The 19,050-nt window shown below is 51.7% G+C and overlaps 1 protein-coding gene across 1 annotated transcript; it reads right to left on the reverse strand.

Annotated features, from left to right (window-relative positions):
- Positions 1 to 16,135: 16,135 nt before the first annotated feature.
- On the reverse strand, positions 16,136 to 18,600 carry HAND2 (heart and neural crest derivatives expressed 2). The gene is made up of 2 exons (XM_045799381.2): positions 17,987 to 18,600; positions 16,136 to 16,579 (listed from the first exon to the last, which is right to left on the reverse strand). Exons 1-2 carry the CDS (start codon positions 18,539 to 18,541, stop codon positions 16,481 to 16,483), a joined length of 654 nt encoding a protein of 217 aa, XP_045655337.1. The 5' UTR covers positions 18,542 to 18,600; the 3' UTR covers positions 16,136 to 16,480.
- Positions 18,601 to 19,050: the final 450 nt, after the last annotated feature.

The following is a 19,050-nucleotide window of genomic DNA, read 5'->3' on the forward strand; positions in this document are numbered from 1 at the left end:
TTTAATTTTGTTCAGTTCTCTTTCCGGGGCGTAAGGAAAGATAACCGAAGGCTGGGAGAGCCTTCAACCTCAGATCCCACTGAGAACTCACGCCAAAAGAATTAAAAAAAAAAAAAACAAACCCGCCCCTTTCAAAAGCGTGAAATTGTGCAAAACTCAGAGCCATCCTGGTGGTTCCCCACAACACACAGAGGGGTCACATCCAGCCCAAGTACGATCTTCAGCCCAGACAGCGGACCGGATCTGGTCACCCTATCCGTGGACTCTGTTTCCCTAGAGAGATCCGGAAGCCCCGTTTCGTGACTATTCAATCTCTCTACTCCCCCCATCTCTTTTCCCCCATTTCATCTTTTTCTGTCGCGGCGATGTACCAACCTTCCTCCCTCAGCGATTCCCTGTGAATCGTCCCTAGTTTCCTATCCGAGCCACAGCCTCGGTCCAGGGTCACAGCCCTCCCGGAACTCCAAAAAGGCCCCGGAGAAGGCCTGGGACCGTGTCTCCCCGGTACAGCGTAGAACTACCCCCCCCAACCCCAACCCCACCCTCGCACGCTCACCTTGGGACTCCGCGATGCTAGCTGTCCCCACCCCGCCTCCACCGCCTGACAGTTTCCAGGCTCCAAGCGAAGCGCGTGTCCGTGTTGTCACCAGATCCACGAAGGCTTTTGATGAGAGCTGCTTCCCTTTTGAAAACACCATTCCCTTTCCCCAAGAGAGAAGAATCTATTCTCCTGGACTGGTTTAAACACGCACATACGAAAAGTATCTGTGTTGTGAAAACATCAGCCTTTAATAATTGTCTTGGAGTCAGAGTAAAGACTTCCAGGAAATGATGGAGATAGGCCTGCTCAAGTAACCCATCCCCCAGACTGTCATTTCCCTGGCTACCTCTTCTCTTGCCTGGCCCTCTACATCATTTTTTTCTTTTCTTAAAAACTGTTTTTACCACGACCTTCTTCTTATTTATGTCTTTATCTTAAACAAGAGATCCCTGGAAATAACTACCTAACCAAAGAAGAGGAACTCACCACTCCCGGCGTCACTAATTAGCGGCACATGCTGGCTAGGAGCCAGGAGCATCTTTGAGCCTGACTATTCTCATCTGGAAAAAAATGGTTAGAACAGATAAACTCTAAAGGCCTAGTTCCAGTCTTAAATTCAATACTTCTAAGAAAAAAAAAGAGCCTTTCTTCTTACTTCTGAACGATGTGTGTGTGTGTGTTTCCACTAATGTTCTGTCCAAGATGCAGATAAAGAGGACATTTTAAACTTCTAACAGTGCCCTCTTTGGCTGGTGCCTCCCAACCCAGCCTTTCTCTCTGGGCACAGAAAGAGAACACCAGGGATAGGTCTCTAGAACACAGCCACCATCCAAGTCCACTTATGGTCACATGATTCATTAGGAACCTTAATCCTCATCTGACCTGGCCAATTCAAGCACCGCCAGTGAAACCCCATAAAACCAGCCTAAAGGCTGGCCAACATATGCATACACTAATTAGAGTTACTGTGGGCCTTTGGCTTCCAGTCTGATGAACAGCTCCAGGGCTTCAGGGGGGAGAGGGTTTGAGGTCCTTTTCACCAACCAGTGCCCTTTGGTCCCACAAGGGCATCAGTTGAACACAGTGGGTGATCTGAAAGCTAACCCCCTGAAAGCTAACCACAGCCACTAAGCTGGGAAGACAAGAATCTGTTCAAAGGAGATAAAGGGAATCAGCAGTGAGCTTTTCTTGTTATTACTGCATCTAGTTTTATTATGAGAGAGAGGAAGGAGAAGCCCAAAGTGAAAGAAGAGAAATTTTTAGCATTTATACACTTAGCAACCCTATCCCTGAGCGCGCGCGCACACACACACACACACACACACACACAGTAATGAGTACAATGTATTAAAAAACAAAAAAAGCTGAAGACGCTTCCAACCCCATTTACAAGGATAAGGGAAGGCGTGGTGAGGAGGAGCATGTGGGCTTGAGCCAATTTAGCAACCACAATTCTGGCCAGGTACCAGGAAGTCACAGAATACCCTAGATAGCAGAACTGGCTCCATCCCTGGCAGGCGGCCCCGTGCATGGTAATTTTCCTGCAAGGATATTCTCTTCTCCATCCACATCTGACTCCTCCGTAGAGGATGGTCAAGGTCAGTAACTGCCAGCCAGTAAGACCTTTGAGCATCTCTGAGAAGGGCACTGATATAACTGAAGGTGCCCCCTGTTCTGTATAGGGAGCAATCAACTCTGGCTTTATCGTCTTTCATTGAATTGTAAAGGACAAAATATCTAAGGTCTCTCAAGTCTACATTACACTGCCAAGCTTATCTGTTGTTTTATAATACACGTGCATGTCCCAATCCCTTTCCCATTATTTATGACCCATTCAAGATATCTGCAGGCTAGAACATGGCAAAACCTCCCTTATAGTAGGAGGAAATTTGGTATTTATTTGATGCATAACAATTTAGTCCTTTCCAATTTGTGTTCCAGCGTGTTTGCTTCAAAAAATGAGGAGCCACATCCCCACAACTCTAGAATATTATAACCTCACTCTTTCTGCTTGCTTTTCTTCCTTCCCTTCTTCCCTGTTTCTTTATTCTTTGGACTCAGCCACAGAGAAAAAAAACAACCCAGTTTGGAGCTTTAGAAATCGTTTGTTCTGCATGTGCCCTGTCTTCTCTTTCCCAGATAGTTTTAGTTACAATCAGGAGGCATCTTACACCCTGGCCAGATTGTATTTGGTGAGAGCCTCTTTTAAAATTCTTCAAAGCTTCCAGGGATCTCCCCCCATCGCCAAGCCCTCCAGACCAGCAAGCGGATACAAATGGAGAAATTTGCATCATTCTAGATCCATAGAGATTATATTGCTATTTGCTTTTCTATGCATCAGGAAGCTCGGGAAGGTTGTTCAAGAAATGAACAATGGGAGAAGCACCTGGACAGATAGAAAGAAAGACTATTCATATGTACATTTTGTAGCTTTTTGAACCATGAGAATTACTGCCTATTCATTAGAAATTAATCTGATCAGGATATATATGAGAGATGTTGGATGTTAACTATATTTAGAGATAATATCACGTATTAGGGAGAAGGATCTTAAGCAGATCTAGAAAAAACATGCAACAAACTTTCTGTTTTGCTTAATTGGTCATAAGCTAGAACTATGACTAGAAGATAATATTTCATGCAGATTTATGCAGAAGTATAAAACTTTAGGTGAGGCAAAATGCACACCACTCCTCTCTTCAAATATTTCTCTCCTATTCCCAGATGTGAATATATGTCAGTTTAAAGCTGTTTGCTACTCAAGTTAAGTCAGGTTATACTGGGAACACAGACTTACAGGACTGGCTGAGCCCTCAGTCATAGGTACAAAGGTTAAGCTAGAACCCAACTGTAAAAGGACTGATGTTTCCTAAAAGGCACTTGAAAATGGACAATTTTCCTCCTTTGTACGAGGAGGACAAGATCCTTCCCTAGAAATGGCTGCCCCTCGGTGGCTCCCCCTCCGCGAATATCTTTTCACTCCTCTGAGGGTGGGCTAAACACTTTGCCCTAGGACATCTGCCCCTTACCCTAAGCTTTAACCAGGTGCAAATGTTTTTATTAGGCAAATTCTACTCGGGAAACAATGTTTTAAGCCTAAATAAAAAAAAGGAGGGTATAAATTCCTTTAGTGATGTTAACACAATCAACACAATTCCCCCCCCCCAGGTCATCAGATGGCCCTGAATGCCAAAAAGACTTGGAAGTTCAAACTGCTGTGCCCTTTAAAAAATAAGCAAACAACTCCACCCTACAAGGGGATGCGGCTCATAAGCTAACACTAGTATTTACATCTCCTGCAGTTTTTCCTGTTGCATAGTCCCTGCTAGTAAACAACCTAAACCTATCTCATGGCAAAGGTCAAACTGCAAAATTACAGGGACTTTTTAAAACTCTTATTTAAAGGTATGGTATATAGAAAACCACATGGGGAATAATCTCAGTTCTACCCACTTGTGTTAATAAACAAATCCTCCCCAGACACAAAATCAGATCACCTTTTCCCACGAAAACAGGTGGTTAACTATGTGATTTCCAAGGAGGTACTTGTATATTGGAAATTAGGAGGGATTTCAGAAGACGCATGAGGAGAAAGAACCGATAAATGTTTGTGAAACCCCAAAACGTGGCATTTGGGGGAAAGGGGGGGTCGGAAGGAAAATAAAGGGAGTTGAAAGAGCCCTTGGTTTCCCCAGCTGTTTGCAGAGGTTGGAACATATGGTGCCAGGGTTTTCCAAAGATGTCAAAGGATAGAAAATAAAATTATTTTTCCCCCTAAGACATGCCTTTCCCCCAAATAAAGATACATCTTCAGGCAGGAGACATTTTTTCCTTCCAGAGGGAATGAGCAGAGGACACTTAGAACCAATTCTCATCATTTAGTGAAAATAACAGAGTGATCATGGAAGCAACAGGAGTCAAGGTGTTCATGCTAAAAAACTTCAAGATCAGGCCCGGCCCCGAGTGGGGATATCCAAACCGGTTCTTCATATTTCACGTTTTATAGACAGAATTTTCCCTAAAGGATATACTTTCATTAGGTCATAAATGCACCAACAGAGGAGAGAGAGAGAGGGTAAAAGGGGGCGTGTGTGTGTGTGTGTGTGTGTGTGTGTGTGTGTGCGCGCGCGCGCGTCTGGCACAGGGGCGCGGGCGTGCGGGTCCCGCGAAGGTGAGACTTAGGGTCCAGGGGCGGAGGTGTGTACACCCCAAGGGCAGAGTTCAGGGACGGTGACTTGAGACCAGTCTCAGAAAGGCTTCCTGGGGCTTCTGCTTCACCTTTTTAGTTCTTACATTTCCTCTGGGTTCCACCGAAGAGCCTAATTGCCCCCAAGTCCAAGTACTTACTTGCCTAAAGGCCACAAGAAGAGGGATGGGGGAGAGAAACGTGTTTTTTCAAAAGTTTGTTAAAAATTTAACTCGGGAAGACTTTTAGTTGGGGCCTCAGTCCCTGAGCCTAGATGTTAGGGAAAGGGGTTGTCTGAAGACTTTAGCTTCCCGCTGGAGCCCATTCCTGGACTGGAGAAGTTTACCTCTCTCAACACCCAAGGGATGCGACTTAGTGCTCTCGAAGGCGAACGCTCACCACGTCTGGGCTCCCTGGTGCCGCCAGGAGAGAACGCTGCAGGCAGGGAATCGCCCTGCCTCTGCTAGATTAGCCACTTTGGCTTCTTCCAGAGCATTTCTTGAAAGCGAATCGGAGTTATGCAACCAGCGTAATTAGCCTCTATCGAGTCCCGGAGAATATTTAAATACACAGCACTGGTTTCACACCTAGAAGTCGGTAGCAGTTTCGAAATTATTGTAAAACACCGCCTGGATGATATATCGTCTGTCTAGGCCAGATTAGCAAGACACGCGCGCATACTCTACGTTTAAATCACACCCTGAAAATGAGATGTTTCGATAGGGATTTACACGTGACACAGAAAAACAGGAACAATTCATAATTTCTCTTTTTTGATTCCCTGTTTCTAAAGAAAGCATTGGGATCAAGGACGAGTTAGGTAATGTGAACTGAAAGGCACGCGGGTCGCCCAATCACAATTCGTAGTTCAAGGAAAACTGCCTTTAATTGACGTCGTGTATATTCCTCGGCTCCTCTCGAGCTGCCCCCAAGAGTATTTATTCCTGGGGCTGGAAACAAAACAACTAACCCGGTGTGCGGCGTAAGAGAGCGCTCCAAGATGGACTGCCGGAGAGAGGCATTTTGACCCCGATGGAAATCAGTCATACTGACAGACGCCCAGGGAAGGTCAATTACCCAGCGCGCTGACGTTACGCAGAAGCGCGCCCTGTTGCGACTCCGCCGCGGCGCCCAGGGGCCGCAGGCTCCCCGTTGGTTGCCCCAGATTCCGACAAAGCCCCGCTTCGCTTCTCTGGGCCTGGGATTTCAGCGTGCAGGCACGGAGAGAGCGGCAAAAAGATGCTAGAGAGGAACAGGGCGAGAGAAAACCGAAAAAAGTAGTGGGAAAGAGAAGTGCTGCGCCATTGCGCCGGCAAGCTGTGGAACCCAGAAGAAAACGAGCAAAATCCGCAGGGGAGGGAGTGAGGGAGGAGGCAAGGGGGGAGAGGACCGCGCGGCTCTGGGCTCCCAGGTCCGCCACTTGGGAGGTCCCGGCCCCAAGGCAGGCCGGGCCAAACGTCCCCCCGGGAGGCTCGCCCCTCGGGCGGGGTCACAATTATACCTCGGCTCCAGGCGAGGACTTAAAAACCAAGTGGCGGGGGCTGCAGTCTGGAAGCAAGGCCCTGCGGTCATCAGAGGGGGGCCGGGCCAGTGCGCAGAAACTTTTTACAAGGCGTGTGGGTACATGGGGGAAAAAAAATCAAAACAAACCACTTTCATCCAGCGTGGGCCGTGAAAATAAAAGCTGCCTTATAAAGGGGGCGAGCGGGAGTTTTGAAATTTAGTGTGTGTTTTGCTTTTATATAAAGAGTTTTGTGATTTTACCTGATAACCTAGGGGGAACTGTGGGGAAAATAACTGCTAGATTTTTTTTTTTTTCCGGAAGAGGGCCGTAATAGGAATTCACAGGTTTCTCCCAAATCAGCTTGTGTCCCAGAACTGAAAACAACTGCATACATCCATATAGATCATTACGAACTGGGGACAATACTTGCGTGACCGGATTATTGTTGACGTAAAGTGGGATCCAGTGGTCCCACCTTCTTTTTAAAAGTGAGCCTTTAAAACTGAGTGCAGAGGAGGCGGAATGGAAAGCGTCAAATAGTGTAATCTCTCATTTTACCGGAGACTGGACCGGAAGACTTCTCTAAGAGTAACCGGCTCGGGGCGCAAAGACCAGGCGAAATTCGCCGGGCCGCTGTAGTGAGGGCGTCCAGCCAAGCCCGGGCTCTGGCCCTTGGCTCCAAGGAAGGGACCCGACAGCCGGCCCCCTCCAGGGCTGGGCAGGGCTGGAGGGAGGCAGCTACCTCCTCCTGGACTTGGGCCTCACGTCTGCGGTATTTTTAGCTTTTCTCTCTGTTCCCCAGAGGCTCTTTTGTAAGCCGAATGGAGGCTCTCCAAACTACCCTCACTGGGAGGGGGTGTGGGAGTAGGTGGAGGCGACTGCACGGGGTTTTGAAAGAAAAAAAAAGTTACTTAAGTTTAAATTAAAACAAAACTCCCTAGGTTTTTGTCCTTACAGCCTTTTCTCTCTTTGCACCCTCCCTGGCCCAAGTCCGTGGTAACAAGCCAAGTTCCATAATTAAGTGGGCCATGGGGGTAAGGATGGGTAGGATCTAGATATTGGAGCAGAATCAGAGTGTTGTAAGCCTCCGTTTCTGCCTTTCATCCCCGCTCTCCCGGCCACTACTGCTCCCCCCGGAGCTGGCCTAGGAACCCTCCGGAAGGGAAGGGAGGAGGGGAGGAATCTCCGTTACCTTCGAGGAAGCAGGGACACGCGGCATTTGTTTATTTTTAAAATAAAGGTTTAAAATAAGCCCAAATGTTTTTGCAGCGGAGTTTCGAACCCAGCGTGTGCCCAGGGATGCGAAACTCAGGACTCAGACTCACAAATGGACGGGTGTTTAGTGCATAGAAAGCCGGGTCTCGCTGCGCCCCCTCTCACCTTGGAGATGCCCTGGTCTAGCTTCCCGGCTGAGGCCGCAGCCAGGACTTTCCCCATCCCACTTCTTCCATCCTGGACCAGGCTGGGCCCCTGCTGGCTCCTGCGGCTCGCCTTCAGCCCACTTCCAGATCCCCGCAGACAGCCCCCGCCCACCCCCACCCCTTCTCAGGCTTGGCGCTGCCCCTCGAAATTGCCCAGGCTGGCGGGATGGCGCTCCGCTGTGGAAAACTAGGGAGGGAAGCGGGAGCCGAGCGCCGGTGCTCTCTGCTTCCGCCTTAGGTTCGATCCTCTCCCCCCCCACCAACCCCGCCCCACAGGGAGTATTGGGCCTTGCGGTCCACCCCAGCGCCTAGGGTGCTCCACGTTGCCCCCACATCCCGGACGCCGTGCCTCTACCCACCGGATTGCCTTCGGGGCCCCTCGGTGCTGTGTCTACGCCGCCGCGCTGTGGGTCGCGCGAACAGGAACCAGTAGGCCCGCCGGGTCTGCGCTCTCAGCAGCTGGGTAGCCCAGCGTGTCGAAGATGCTCAGAGGAGGAGGAAGTGCAGAGAAAAAAAGAAGAGGAAGGAAAGGGGGGTGGGGACCTGACATACACACAAGCACGCAAAACCAACTTTGGTGATGGACTTTTTCAGTTTCACACGAAGCGACCTGTAGTATCTGGAGAAGGTTTTTGAAGACGTTTAGGAGGGAGGGTGAGTTTTCTGCTGAGAAACTCAATCTGCCATACAGTAGCGGCCCCATCTGGGATCTGTCACTGCTGACAGCACCACAGGGCACAGACGTGATCTTCTGCACAGCCTGCACTCCCCGAAATACCCTCCTTAATCAAAGGATGTCTGCGCGCCGGAGCTCAGCTGACCGCGCCGGGAGCAGAACTGCCTGCGAATTCCACCCCCACCCCCTTGCGCGCCCCCTCCCCACGGACACAGCCACGGCCCCTCTCCCCTAACCAGCACATTAATTAAAAGCGGAAAAGAGACAGAGGCTGATGTCATTGCTCTCAGAAGATCATAAACGTAAAAGAGTCAGCCTGTGAGAATCCCTGAAAATGACTTTAATGAATAATTTCAGAGACAGTTATGGCTTTGGGTAATTACTGAGCGAGAATATGAAAACCAGATTTGCAAAGCGAAGGCGATGGTCAGGCGGCCTGGCGGCCACTTTCTCCCATTAAAACTGCACCAGCTTTTCTTCACCGCCAAATTCTAGTTACAGACTTTGGATGCATTCTCTTCTTTAAAATAAAAGCAACAAACACACATTTTTCTTTTCCTGCACTTCTGCCTTATCCTAAAGGCAAAACTGTCAGCTCAGAGCAACAACAGCCCACTTTAAATAGAAGTCAAACACGCACTGGCTTCAGTGGCCATTGGCTTCCATTTTTTCAGGAAGGAGGTATTAACGGCCACTTTGATTTAGAATGATGTCTTTTTGGCCTTTTCTTGAGGCAATATACTTAATAAAGGTTGAAAATTCCTTCTGCCCCCCTAAGTAAGAAACTGTTTGTTTTAAATTCTTTCAGCTGGTGAAGGAGCAAACAAGTGAACAGCAAATGACCCCACTTCTTACAGAAAAACCTGCAGGTCTCCTTGACTCTAGTCCTTGTTCCCCACAATGATTTGGTTGTACAATAAGGAAAGATATTTTGACATACTCCATCTGGTCACAGGGAAGCATCAGGTTGGGCCTGGCTGTTGATGATTAGCTGTGCATTAAATACACTATTTGAGAAAACTGTCTTATTAGTTGGGGAGGAGGTTGGTGAGTACCCGGTAATCTTTTATATGAACGGTTAAGCTGCTTGCAAACCTACCTTCTTTGCTTGGAAATACAAACTGGGATTCTCTGGGCGTTTGGTCCATGTGGATTCATCCTTCCAATTCAAGTAAAAATTCATTTATGCTATGTGCAGAAAGTATTGATAAAAAGTAATGTTTGCCTGCATTGTTTTTGCCTAAGCAATGTAGTTTTTTGTTGTTAGTTTTGTTTTTGAGTCCGTATCATTCGGAAAACTGACTATTTGCCTGAGTAGACTCCATCATTAAGGAAGATCATGGAGAAGCCACTTACCAGCACTGTGGGAAACTACTGTGCAGCTATTACTTGCCCCTCCCCCCCTAAAAGCACAGTTAGGCCCCTCCTTCTCCAGTCATCACAGACTCGGTTGTCTAAAGCCTCATTCTCTATTCCTAGCCCCCAAACCCTCTCTACCCCCCCCCCCCAGCTGAGTCTTTCCTTCTCCTTCTGTTGGGGATAAGGGTGGGTAAAGGAGGGAGTCAAGCTCTCTCAAATGTGACATTTTCACTGATTTAGGAGGAAATGGCCCTCATCCGTTCTAGATTACATGAAGACACTTTGGAATTTGGAGTTTCAAGTTGCCTCAAAGAATTGAAGAGGGGTGAACATTTGGAAAATTTTCTCTACTGGATTTCCTGTTTATTTTTGATAAAACCCCGGGCCCCCCAAATAGATCTTCTTGTCACTACATTCAAATCCTGGGCCATGGATTCTTTTCACTCTAGCTAAATTCACTGTAAACACTGGCTTGGGCTTTGCAACCTGTGTGGAAGTAGATAGCATTTTCCGGGTTTGAGTCTTTGCATTTCCCAATTAAATCGAGGTGTAGGACTGATTCATGGGGTGGCCAATTCTCTCCCTGTAGAGACTTTAAATAATGCAGGCCTTGCCCTACCTCTCCCCCATCCTTGATAAAGCCATCCTCACCCCTAGCGTCCAGTGTTTCATAGTGGTGGTTGACCGAGTGCCAAGAATGTGGGATTAGCTGCAGTGGGTGTGTGTGGCCTCAGGCAGTGGTTCCTAAATCCTGGGGCGGGGGTGGGGGGATGGGGAGCTTTTGGAAATTGAATAATTCTTTTCTCCTACCTGACATGCTGAATCAGGATTTCTCGTAAAGGTGGGGTGAAATGAAGGCTGAATTTCTAATTTTATCAAGTTCTTCAGAGATTTTTGGATAACCAGTGTGGTAAGCTCCAGCCTAAAGTGTTCTGGAGTTGGATTCATCCCAGAGATCAGGACAGTGCCCCAGGATGCTGAAGTCGGAGGTCTGGGGTGTTCTCCGGTCCAGGAATTATACAAATATACCTAGCCTCTGTTCTGGGCATTGAGATATAGTAGGGGACAAGTGGATGCCAGTCATTCTCTTTTCAGCCAAGGAGCACTTCCACTGGGGAAAGGGGGAGGGTAGGCAGAAGAGGGTCTAGAGCCTCTGTTCCTTAGATCCATTGGGCTTTAATAGCAGGTGCAAAGACAGAGGCTCGGAGAGAGGCCTGTTCTGTAATAAGCGTCTTCCAGGTCACCTCATTAGGCAGAAACTCCCACTGTTGAGGCCCGAGGGCTGTGGGAACCAAGCAGGAGCCAGTGCGGCGGGAAGGGCAGCCCTAAGAGCCGCCTCCTTTGCCTCTCGCCTGCACGGGCACCGCGGCGAGGGCCGCAGCTGTTGGTGTAGGAGAGCAGCACCCTGGCGCTGGCGTAGAGGAGCGGCCAGAGGTCAGTCAAGGCAGGCTGTGGGAGGCTTTTCCAGGCTGAATGTACCAAGGCGCAGCGAGTTGGAAAATTTAAAGTGAGGAGGGGGCCAATAGAAACTTTAACTGGCTTCGTCTTACCTCAAACAAGAAAAACAAAAACGTCTTCTGGGCTAAAAATACATATTTAGAAAGTCCCTGTGCGCAAGCAGGCGGCGCGTTCCAGCTGCCGGCCTGGCCCGGGGAGGACTTGGCCGCGCGGCCGCCGATTACACCCAGCTCGGCTGGGATGGCTCCGAGCCGTCTGCCCTGACGTCAGCGAGGCTCGGGGCCCCGCCGCCGCGAGATAGGCAGCGCGGCCGGGCGCGGGCGCGGCGCTAATCACTCCCAGATGTCCCTAATAGCGGAGATAAAGACGGACGGAGCGGCCGGGAATAAATTTGTAATCAGGGCTCTACCATCTGATCATCAAAGCGGCCCAAATGCCGGGAGAATTTGAAGGGAATGTGTGTGTAGGGGGGTCACATTTAGGGGAGAGGCGGGGGACGCGATCCTCGAAGGAAACTGACTTGGGCAGGGTGGAGCGAGAACAGGGAGAGAAGTCGAACTTCTGTGCGCGTGTAAGATACGCAGTGCACTTTAACTTCACTAGCCTGACCGGCCGAAGCCGCGGAGCTGTTAGAGGCCGGCTAGAACCCGGCAGACAGTTGCTGTGCGGAGAGTACTTGCCCGGCAGAAGCTGGATGGCAAAGCTGCGCGCCCGGAGCTGTCCGGCCCCCGGAAACGGGCGACTCGTTTCCTCCGCTGGAGTTACCTCCTCGCCCCTCCTCCCCTTTCTAAACAGTTAAAAAGTACTTCATTCTCCCGCCGCCCCACCCCCTCCCCTTCACCCCGTAGACGTGAACCCTACAGCACGGCTGAGCTTCCTCAGGAAGGGGGGTACTGGGGCCTCGAGCAGGGGTCTTAGGCGGCTCCAAGGTCTTTCTCTTGGAGGGATCCGCGGGCTGCGACAGGCCAGGAGTCCAGTGCGTCGCGGAGACCTGTTAGTGCCTCCTCCTCATGCAGGGGTCTGGACCGTAGGAGTTGGGCTGGGTGGAGGGAAGGGGTTCACTCAGGTTAACGGATCCAGAAAAGACAAGCGGAGCGCAGGGTCTGGGTTCGGCCCTTTACGAGGCGTACGCCACAAGCCTCCTTCGCAGATCATCTCGTCTTGGCACCTACCACCAGTTCCTTTTCCAAATCCAGGCGCGTGGGTGGGACTCGCGCGCAGTGAGAACTCAAGGCGGCTGTGGAAGAGAAAACTGCAAGCCGCACAAGCAGCGTTAGACACCGAGTTTCTTCAAAGCTCCAGGAATAGCCGAGAGGTTTCCCGCGCTTTGTAGACCTTCAGTGCAAATGCGGTTCCGGCTATTGTGGCATCCTTGGACCAGCTGATTGTCTCCTGCACGCACACCTCAAGCGCTCGCAACTGGTTCGGGCTCTCTCTGCAAAGCTAAGGTCTCGGATGTAGCTCACAAGCCTGCCTCCTTCCGCTCCCCGCAGCTTTGATTCTGAGCTCACTCCCACCCTAGGCACCCCTTCCAGCGAAATCAGCGCGCACACAACTCACCCTCCTGCTTCCTTAACAACCCGTGGGATACGAGCTCTGTGATCCTCACCAGCAGCAGGCGGCGGCCGGTAGAGGCATAGACGAGGGCGGACGGATCGAGCCACCCTCCACCGCGACTCACGCACACTTGCTACCCTTCCTGGCGCCACCGCTGACCCCACCTCATCGCGGGGACGACCGGGCCGCCTGGTCCTGAGAAGGGCAGCCCAGGCGGGGAGGCCCACGCTTCCTAGGTGCTCGGACCTATTGGCTAACATACTCGGATGCTGGAGCTTCCCACCAAGCCTCCAGAGGGTGGGGTGGGGTTGGATTTAGAAGGCGGGAAGAACCCCAAGTGATCTTGCTGTCTTCTTCTAATAGTTTCGACCTGAAAAAAGCTCTTAAGGGTGCCGTTAGTGTCCCAGCTGGGGGCGAAAATCCTGGAACATTGTGACTGGGAGCAAGGAGTGTGCTCAGATCCCCCTCTGTTGAGCTTTCCAGGTTACTTCCCAAGAATTTGAGAATGGGTCTGTAGGAACGAACACACACACACACACACACACACACACACACACACACACACACACACAGCGGCCGAGCCCTCTCCCCGCCGGTGCTCCAGGGTTATCAGGCGCTCGGCCTGCGCGGCGGTCTGGGGCCGGGCCCTGACAGCCAGATCTACCATCAATTTACCTTCCGCCGCCCCAGCTTCCCATTTAGCTTTTAACGTCAAATCCTGCATTTTTGTCGGCTCCGGCCTGTCTAGAGAGCTTGTGATTTCGCTGCAGGAGTGATTGCTTTTAACAAAATGGCAGCAACCACATTATCCGAGCAATTAAAACAGAGGCCTTTTAGCCGGTCCCGCAAGGCAAGAGGTTGGAAACTTTTTTTTTCTTTAAGCAAAAAAGAGAGGGAGTTAAAAGAGAAATAAATGTGCAGAAGAGAAAAGCAGGGAAGCTCAGAACAAATGCCGGCCCAGCACACCACTCGCTTCCCGGGACTTGACAACGTGGGGCAGGGATGTTGGGTGGCTGGGAACGCTGGGAAGGTTGGGATGTCCCATGAGGCTGTAGAGACAGATAATCTGGGGTGTCTTGCCAGTTAGGGGTTCAGCATCTAGGGTGTCGGGTCTGCTAGATGTCTGGCCCGTTGGGATTTCACACAGGTTGGAATGTCGAGATGGTGGAGGTGTCAGGCCTGGTGCTGCTGGGCCAGAGGAAGCGGCTCGGCAGGCAGGAGAGAAGGCGGGCAGCGCCTGGCCCAGACAAAGAGGACGAATTTCTGCAGCGCGGGTTTTAAAACTTGTGTAGCAGCAAGCTGCCCCATAGCGATGCTGCTGCCAGGCTCTTCTGGATCTTCTCTGCTGGTGTTTAATAAACCAGAAAAAGGGTTAGACCAGCAAAAGTGCATTAAGACCCAGATGGTAAAGAGGACCAGCTACCCAAGGCAAGCACAGGCCCGCATGCATGATGAAGATAACTCCTCTTCAGTTCCTGGTTTAAAAACCTCACCACCTCCACCACTGCTCTCTCCACTATTTTAGTAAACCTTTTTTCTACCCCTGGGATAAGAAGTCTCTCTTTCCATCGGTTTAAAGTAAAGACGCAAAAGGCCGCTGGAGGCAGGAAAGGGAGAGAGCCATTCGGTCAAACCGACAAGAATCCCGAGAGTAATAGAAAATCAGGGAGCGCCTCCTTACGCCCCCCGGTGCTATAAACAAAGGCAAGTGTCTGTAAACACAGCCCGCGCCCACCGCGTCGGCCCAGCGCCGCCTGACCCGGGGGGGAGAAAGTTCAGATCGCTTTGGCCGAGTTGTTCTAACCCCTCGCCCTCGCGCTGTCAGCTGCCCGCAGAAGAAACCCGCAGAGCCGCTCGTTCATCTCTCCCCCAGCGCCTGCGAATTCGCCCGCTGCAGGCGGCAGGCTCAGAGTGGGCACCCGCGAGCCATGGGAACCCCTGGGATATAGGGGGAAGGTCTGTGCCTGGAGCCGAGGTGCGAACATCACCCCGAGGATGGGTTCCAAGATGGAAAGCCTCTGGCAAGCCTCCCTAACACCAGATTTATATACGTGGCATTCCATGAAACAAACCGCTTTTTAATACGTTTCACCTTTCTTCCCCCACCCCCCCAACTCCATCTCTCCCCTCCTCCCTCCCCTCCCCAGCCTGCCGAGTCCTTTATGGCACTACAGTTTCTCTGGTTCCTAGAGCAGAGATTCCGGCTCTAGCCAAGACTACGGGCAAAGGAGGCCTCGGGGACTTCCTTTTGGGATGTGCTGGGACTCAAGGAGACCAAACCTCAGACGGGGTGACGTCCCCAGCGGGCTGGTAGCTGGGGAAGGGAGCCGCTTGTTCCGCTGGCCTGGGGCCGGGAAGACTTCAGACACCGCACAGTTAATATTGAGTTCCCTGTAGCTCCTTGTAAATCTAGCCCCCCCCCCACCTCCCTTTAAATCCTTGGTCATGTTCGCGATTTCTTACTTGACGTAAAATTCCTTGTTACCTAATCATGGACTTTTTTCCAAAAGCTCTCCCCCGCTCCCAAGGCCGGCTCAGATGAGAATCACCCTGATGGAGACTACAAGCAAAAACTCCTCTTTCCCTCTTTTTTCTTTTCCAGGATGAAAGCCTACATTTTGAATTAGAAACTGTAGACTATTTCCTGTGGCTGCAATAACTCCTGGGATCCTTCTCAAATCTCCTCCACCTCAAACATGCTCCCCAAACAAAAACCAAAGGCCCCCCACAGAATGGCATCTGGTTGAATTCAGGGAAAACAAGAACACCTTTCCACCTTTCCAGCGAACTGCCAAGACCTTTCTCAGCCCCAGGTCCTCCTAATACTGACCACTGGGCCTACTCCAGGGCTCGGGGTAGGGAGGGGAATGCGAAGGAGACAGGACTCTGATAGAGCCCAGGTCCTTTAGCAGGATTTTCACCAAGGAACCTTCCCTGCGAGGGCTGGAGCTCACGGTGAGGATTGATCAGAACTACTGACTCTTTCAAATAAAGTTAGAGGCAATCATGATAATTTAGTTTACTTCTGAATATTTTAAATATTATGAAAACAAGTATAACAGTTTTGTTTTCAAAACTTTTGAGGTATCAACCATTAAAAGATTGGGTTTTTTTGTAAAAAAAAACACACAGTGGTTTATTGAATACTTACAAAGTTTACACCTTCAATATTAATTAAATTCCACTTAGTTTTAGAGGACCGAAGTGCACAAAACAAGTAGCTGTTGGAAACATCTTCAAATAGGGAACGACCACAGATGATAAGACAGCACTAGATACCGAATCCAAAGGAAATGTTAGCGGCCCCATTTTCTGCTTTGAAATAAAAATTTATAATCCCCAGGAATATTTATATCCAAAGGCCAAGTATTAAAGATACACTTCACATACACACTATTATCTGCTGTCTTTATCTGGAAGGGGTTGGGTAAATGGGGAGGGGGCAACGCTGGTGTCTACACAGCCATGAGGGAACATTCACACACCGAGAATCTACGAGACGACGGGATCCCTTACCACGCGGGAGTGTCCTCTTCATATTAAAATATGGAATGCTTTTCTTCAAATATCCACTTTTTTTTTTTTTGGTGGGGGAGGTGGGGAGCGGATGCCTCAAAGGGGGGCAAAGAGAGGGGAGGCAAATTGCACATAAATAAATCGGATGATTCCAAATGCGAGAAGTCCTCAGAGCGGAGCGTGGAGAGCTTGCCCGGAGTCCTGGGTCTGCTTCCGGCTCCTGGGCCCTGGCTCACGCGCGCTCTCCTCCTCCTCCTCCTCCTCACTGCTTGAGCTCCAGGGCCCAGACGTGCTGCGGCCAGCCCGTCCGGCCTTTGGTTTTCTTGTCGTTGCTGCTCACTGTGCTTTTCAAGATTTCGTTCTGGGCCGAAGAGAGGCGAAGGGGAGAAAAGTGGAAAGAAAAATTCAGAAAGGAGACCTGGTTCCGCGCCACCCCCGCACCTCTCCGGGGAGGAAAGGAGACCGGGAGAGAGCGAGTAAGGGATGAGAGGTGGGACGGTTTCAAGTCCTAGCGTCTGTAGAAACGCTACGAAGATTTGCGCAGCCCTAGCTACCGCCCAGGCCTCCACGCGCCTGCAACGCTCAACTACCGGATGGGCAAGCTTATAAACAACCAGCCGTTTCCAAGTCGTTTATGGAGGGGCTGGGGGCCTTTTCTCTGACTCCAGATGTAGGGGCGCGAGCGGGGGTAGGCGCTAAATCTGGTTTCCCGGTTTTCAATCGCAATCCCAGGTTTGCGCTCTAGGGAAGATGGGGATAAGTTCCCTGTGCCCTGGACTGGGCTGGTGGGCAGGGGGCTCTCGGCACCCCCAACAAGGCAGTGCGTCTTCACCGCGGCCTCTGAAATCCCTAGTCATTCGGGAGGTCACTCGATTATGCACAGACAAAAAAGCGCCACAGGCCTCAAAGAAGAAAAACGAGACAAATGGGATTATTTTCCAGGCCCTTCATGGCAACAGCCCAGCTCCAACACCACCAGCCTATGGACATTTGGTAGGAACTTGAGAAAACTAATTTTCAGTTATAGTTCTGTGTTACTGCAAACAACGATAACAATGATCATAATAGTATTTATTGTTTGTCTTAAAATGCTCATGCAAATAAAACAAGAAATACCCATGAAGTACACATCTGGGAAGTTACGGTTTAACCTCATTGCCCAAGAGAAACTGGAGGTGCATTTTGAAGTTAAAAGTACTTATTTTATGTTTACCTTTACGTCTTCTGAGCATTGTAATAACCACAAAACTCTCTTAGAATCAGTGGTGGTCTGGTTCTCCAGAGGGGGCATTAGGGATCAATAGTGAAATAATGGGAATCTAGCGCTTCTGGGCGATTTATTTTAGAAATACCTGAAAGCAAGATGGGATTGGAGGCCAAATGAAGGCTCTAAGAGACATACAATGATTGGGCCTGGGCAATCGGAAGATCAGTAGGGACCCCGAGTCCAAAAACAAGCCCGAAGTGCCGGTGGGAACAGCCATCGCCCGGAGGGAAGATCACCAGCGCGAAGCATCCCCCTTAACCTCCTCCCTCCTCCACCTCCTCCTCCTCCTCCTCCTCCTCCTGGGGCTGCTGACACCCCCCATCTCCTCAGCTTCTTGGGGAAACCATCCTCTCCAAAACCTGGTTTAAACAACCGTGGCTTAGGATGCAGCCAAAGAACGAGGGATGTCATTGCTCAGCCCAATTGGAAAGAGTCCGGCAGCACCGGTCCCCCGAACTGCGCACCCCCTCTGCCCCCTGCCCCCTGCCCCCTGGTACTGACCAGCTCCTTCTTCCTCTTCTCTTCTTTCACATCTGTCTTCTTGATCTCCGCCTTGAAGGCCTCCGCCTCGCCATTCTGGTCGTCCTTGGCCAGCAGGTCCATGAGGTAGGCGATGTAGCTGGTGGCCAGGCGCAGCGTCTTGATCTTGGAGAGTTTGGTGTCCGCGGGCACGTTGGGGATACACTCGCGCAGTTCGGCGAAGGCGCTGTTGATGCTCTGAGTCCTGCGCCTCTCCTTGCGGTTAGCGGTGCCCCGGCGCTTCACCGGGCGCGGCCCCCCTAGGCCCGGGGGCCCGGCGCCCGGCGGCACCCCCCCGTAATGGGAGTGGTCCAGGCCGGCGGCGCCGCTGGCGTACTCGGGGCTGTAGGACAGGGCCATGCTATAGTCGGGGGGCGACATCTCGGGGTGGCCGATGAGCCAGCCATGGAAGTAGGGGTTCTCCTCGTGGCTGCAGCGGCTGGCGGCGGCGGCAGCGGCGGCGGCGGCGGCGGCGGCGAAAGGATAGCCCTCATGGTGCACCACCGGGTGGTGGGGGAAGCCCCCCACCAGACTCATATCGCCCTCCGCGCCCCTCCACGCGCCCCAGCGTGCGCGTAGCCCCGCCGCGCCCTCGGCCGGGGCCCCTGCTTCGGCGCTGGGCGGCCTCCCCCACCCCCCACCCCCCAGCCCTCGGGCGCCCGGGCCGGCCCGGCAGCCGCAGAGGGGGCTGCTGCAGCCCGGGCCCCGATCCCCCGCCTGGCCCGCCGGGCCCGCCTCAGCAGCACTGCGGCCGCCGGCTCCCCATAGGGCGCGGCGAGCTGGTCCCGGCACCGTGAGCCCCTGGCCGCCGCCGCTGCCGCCGCCGGCTCCCGCCTTGCTCCCCGGCCGGCGCGCCGGCTCCTGCTTCCCGGGCAGCTGCTGGGAGGCAGAATCCTCTCGTGCTCATGCAAAGGTGCCGGGGCTCCCGCGAGGCTGCTTTGCGGAGTCTCCGGGCTCCACCGCGGCCGCGATCCTGACACCGAAGCTAACTCGGAGTCCCAGGACGAGTCCGAGCCGCGGTTGGAAGAGCCGGCCCGGCTCTGCAG

Source organism: Ursus americanus, chromosome 13, assembly GCF_024610735.1.
Source record: "Ursus americanus isolate L20-20 chromosome 13, mUrsAme1.1.p, whole genome shotgun sequence".
Lineage (NCBI taxonomy): Eukaryota > Metazoa > Chordata > Mammalia > Carnivora > Ursidae > Ursus > Ursus americanus.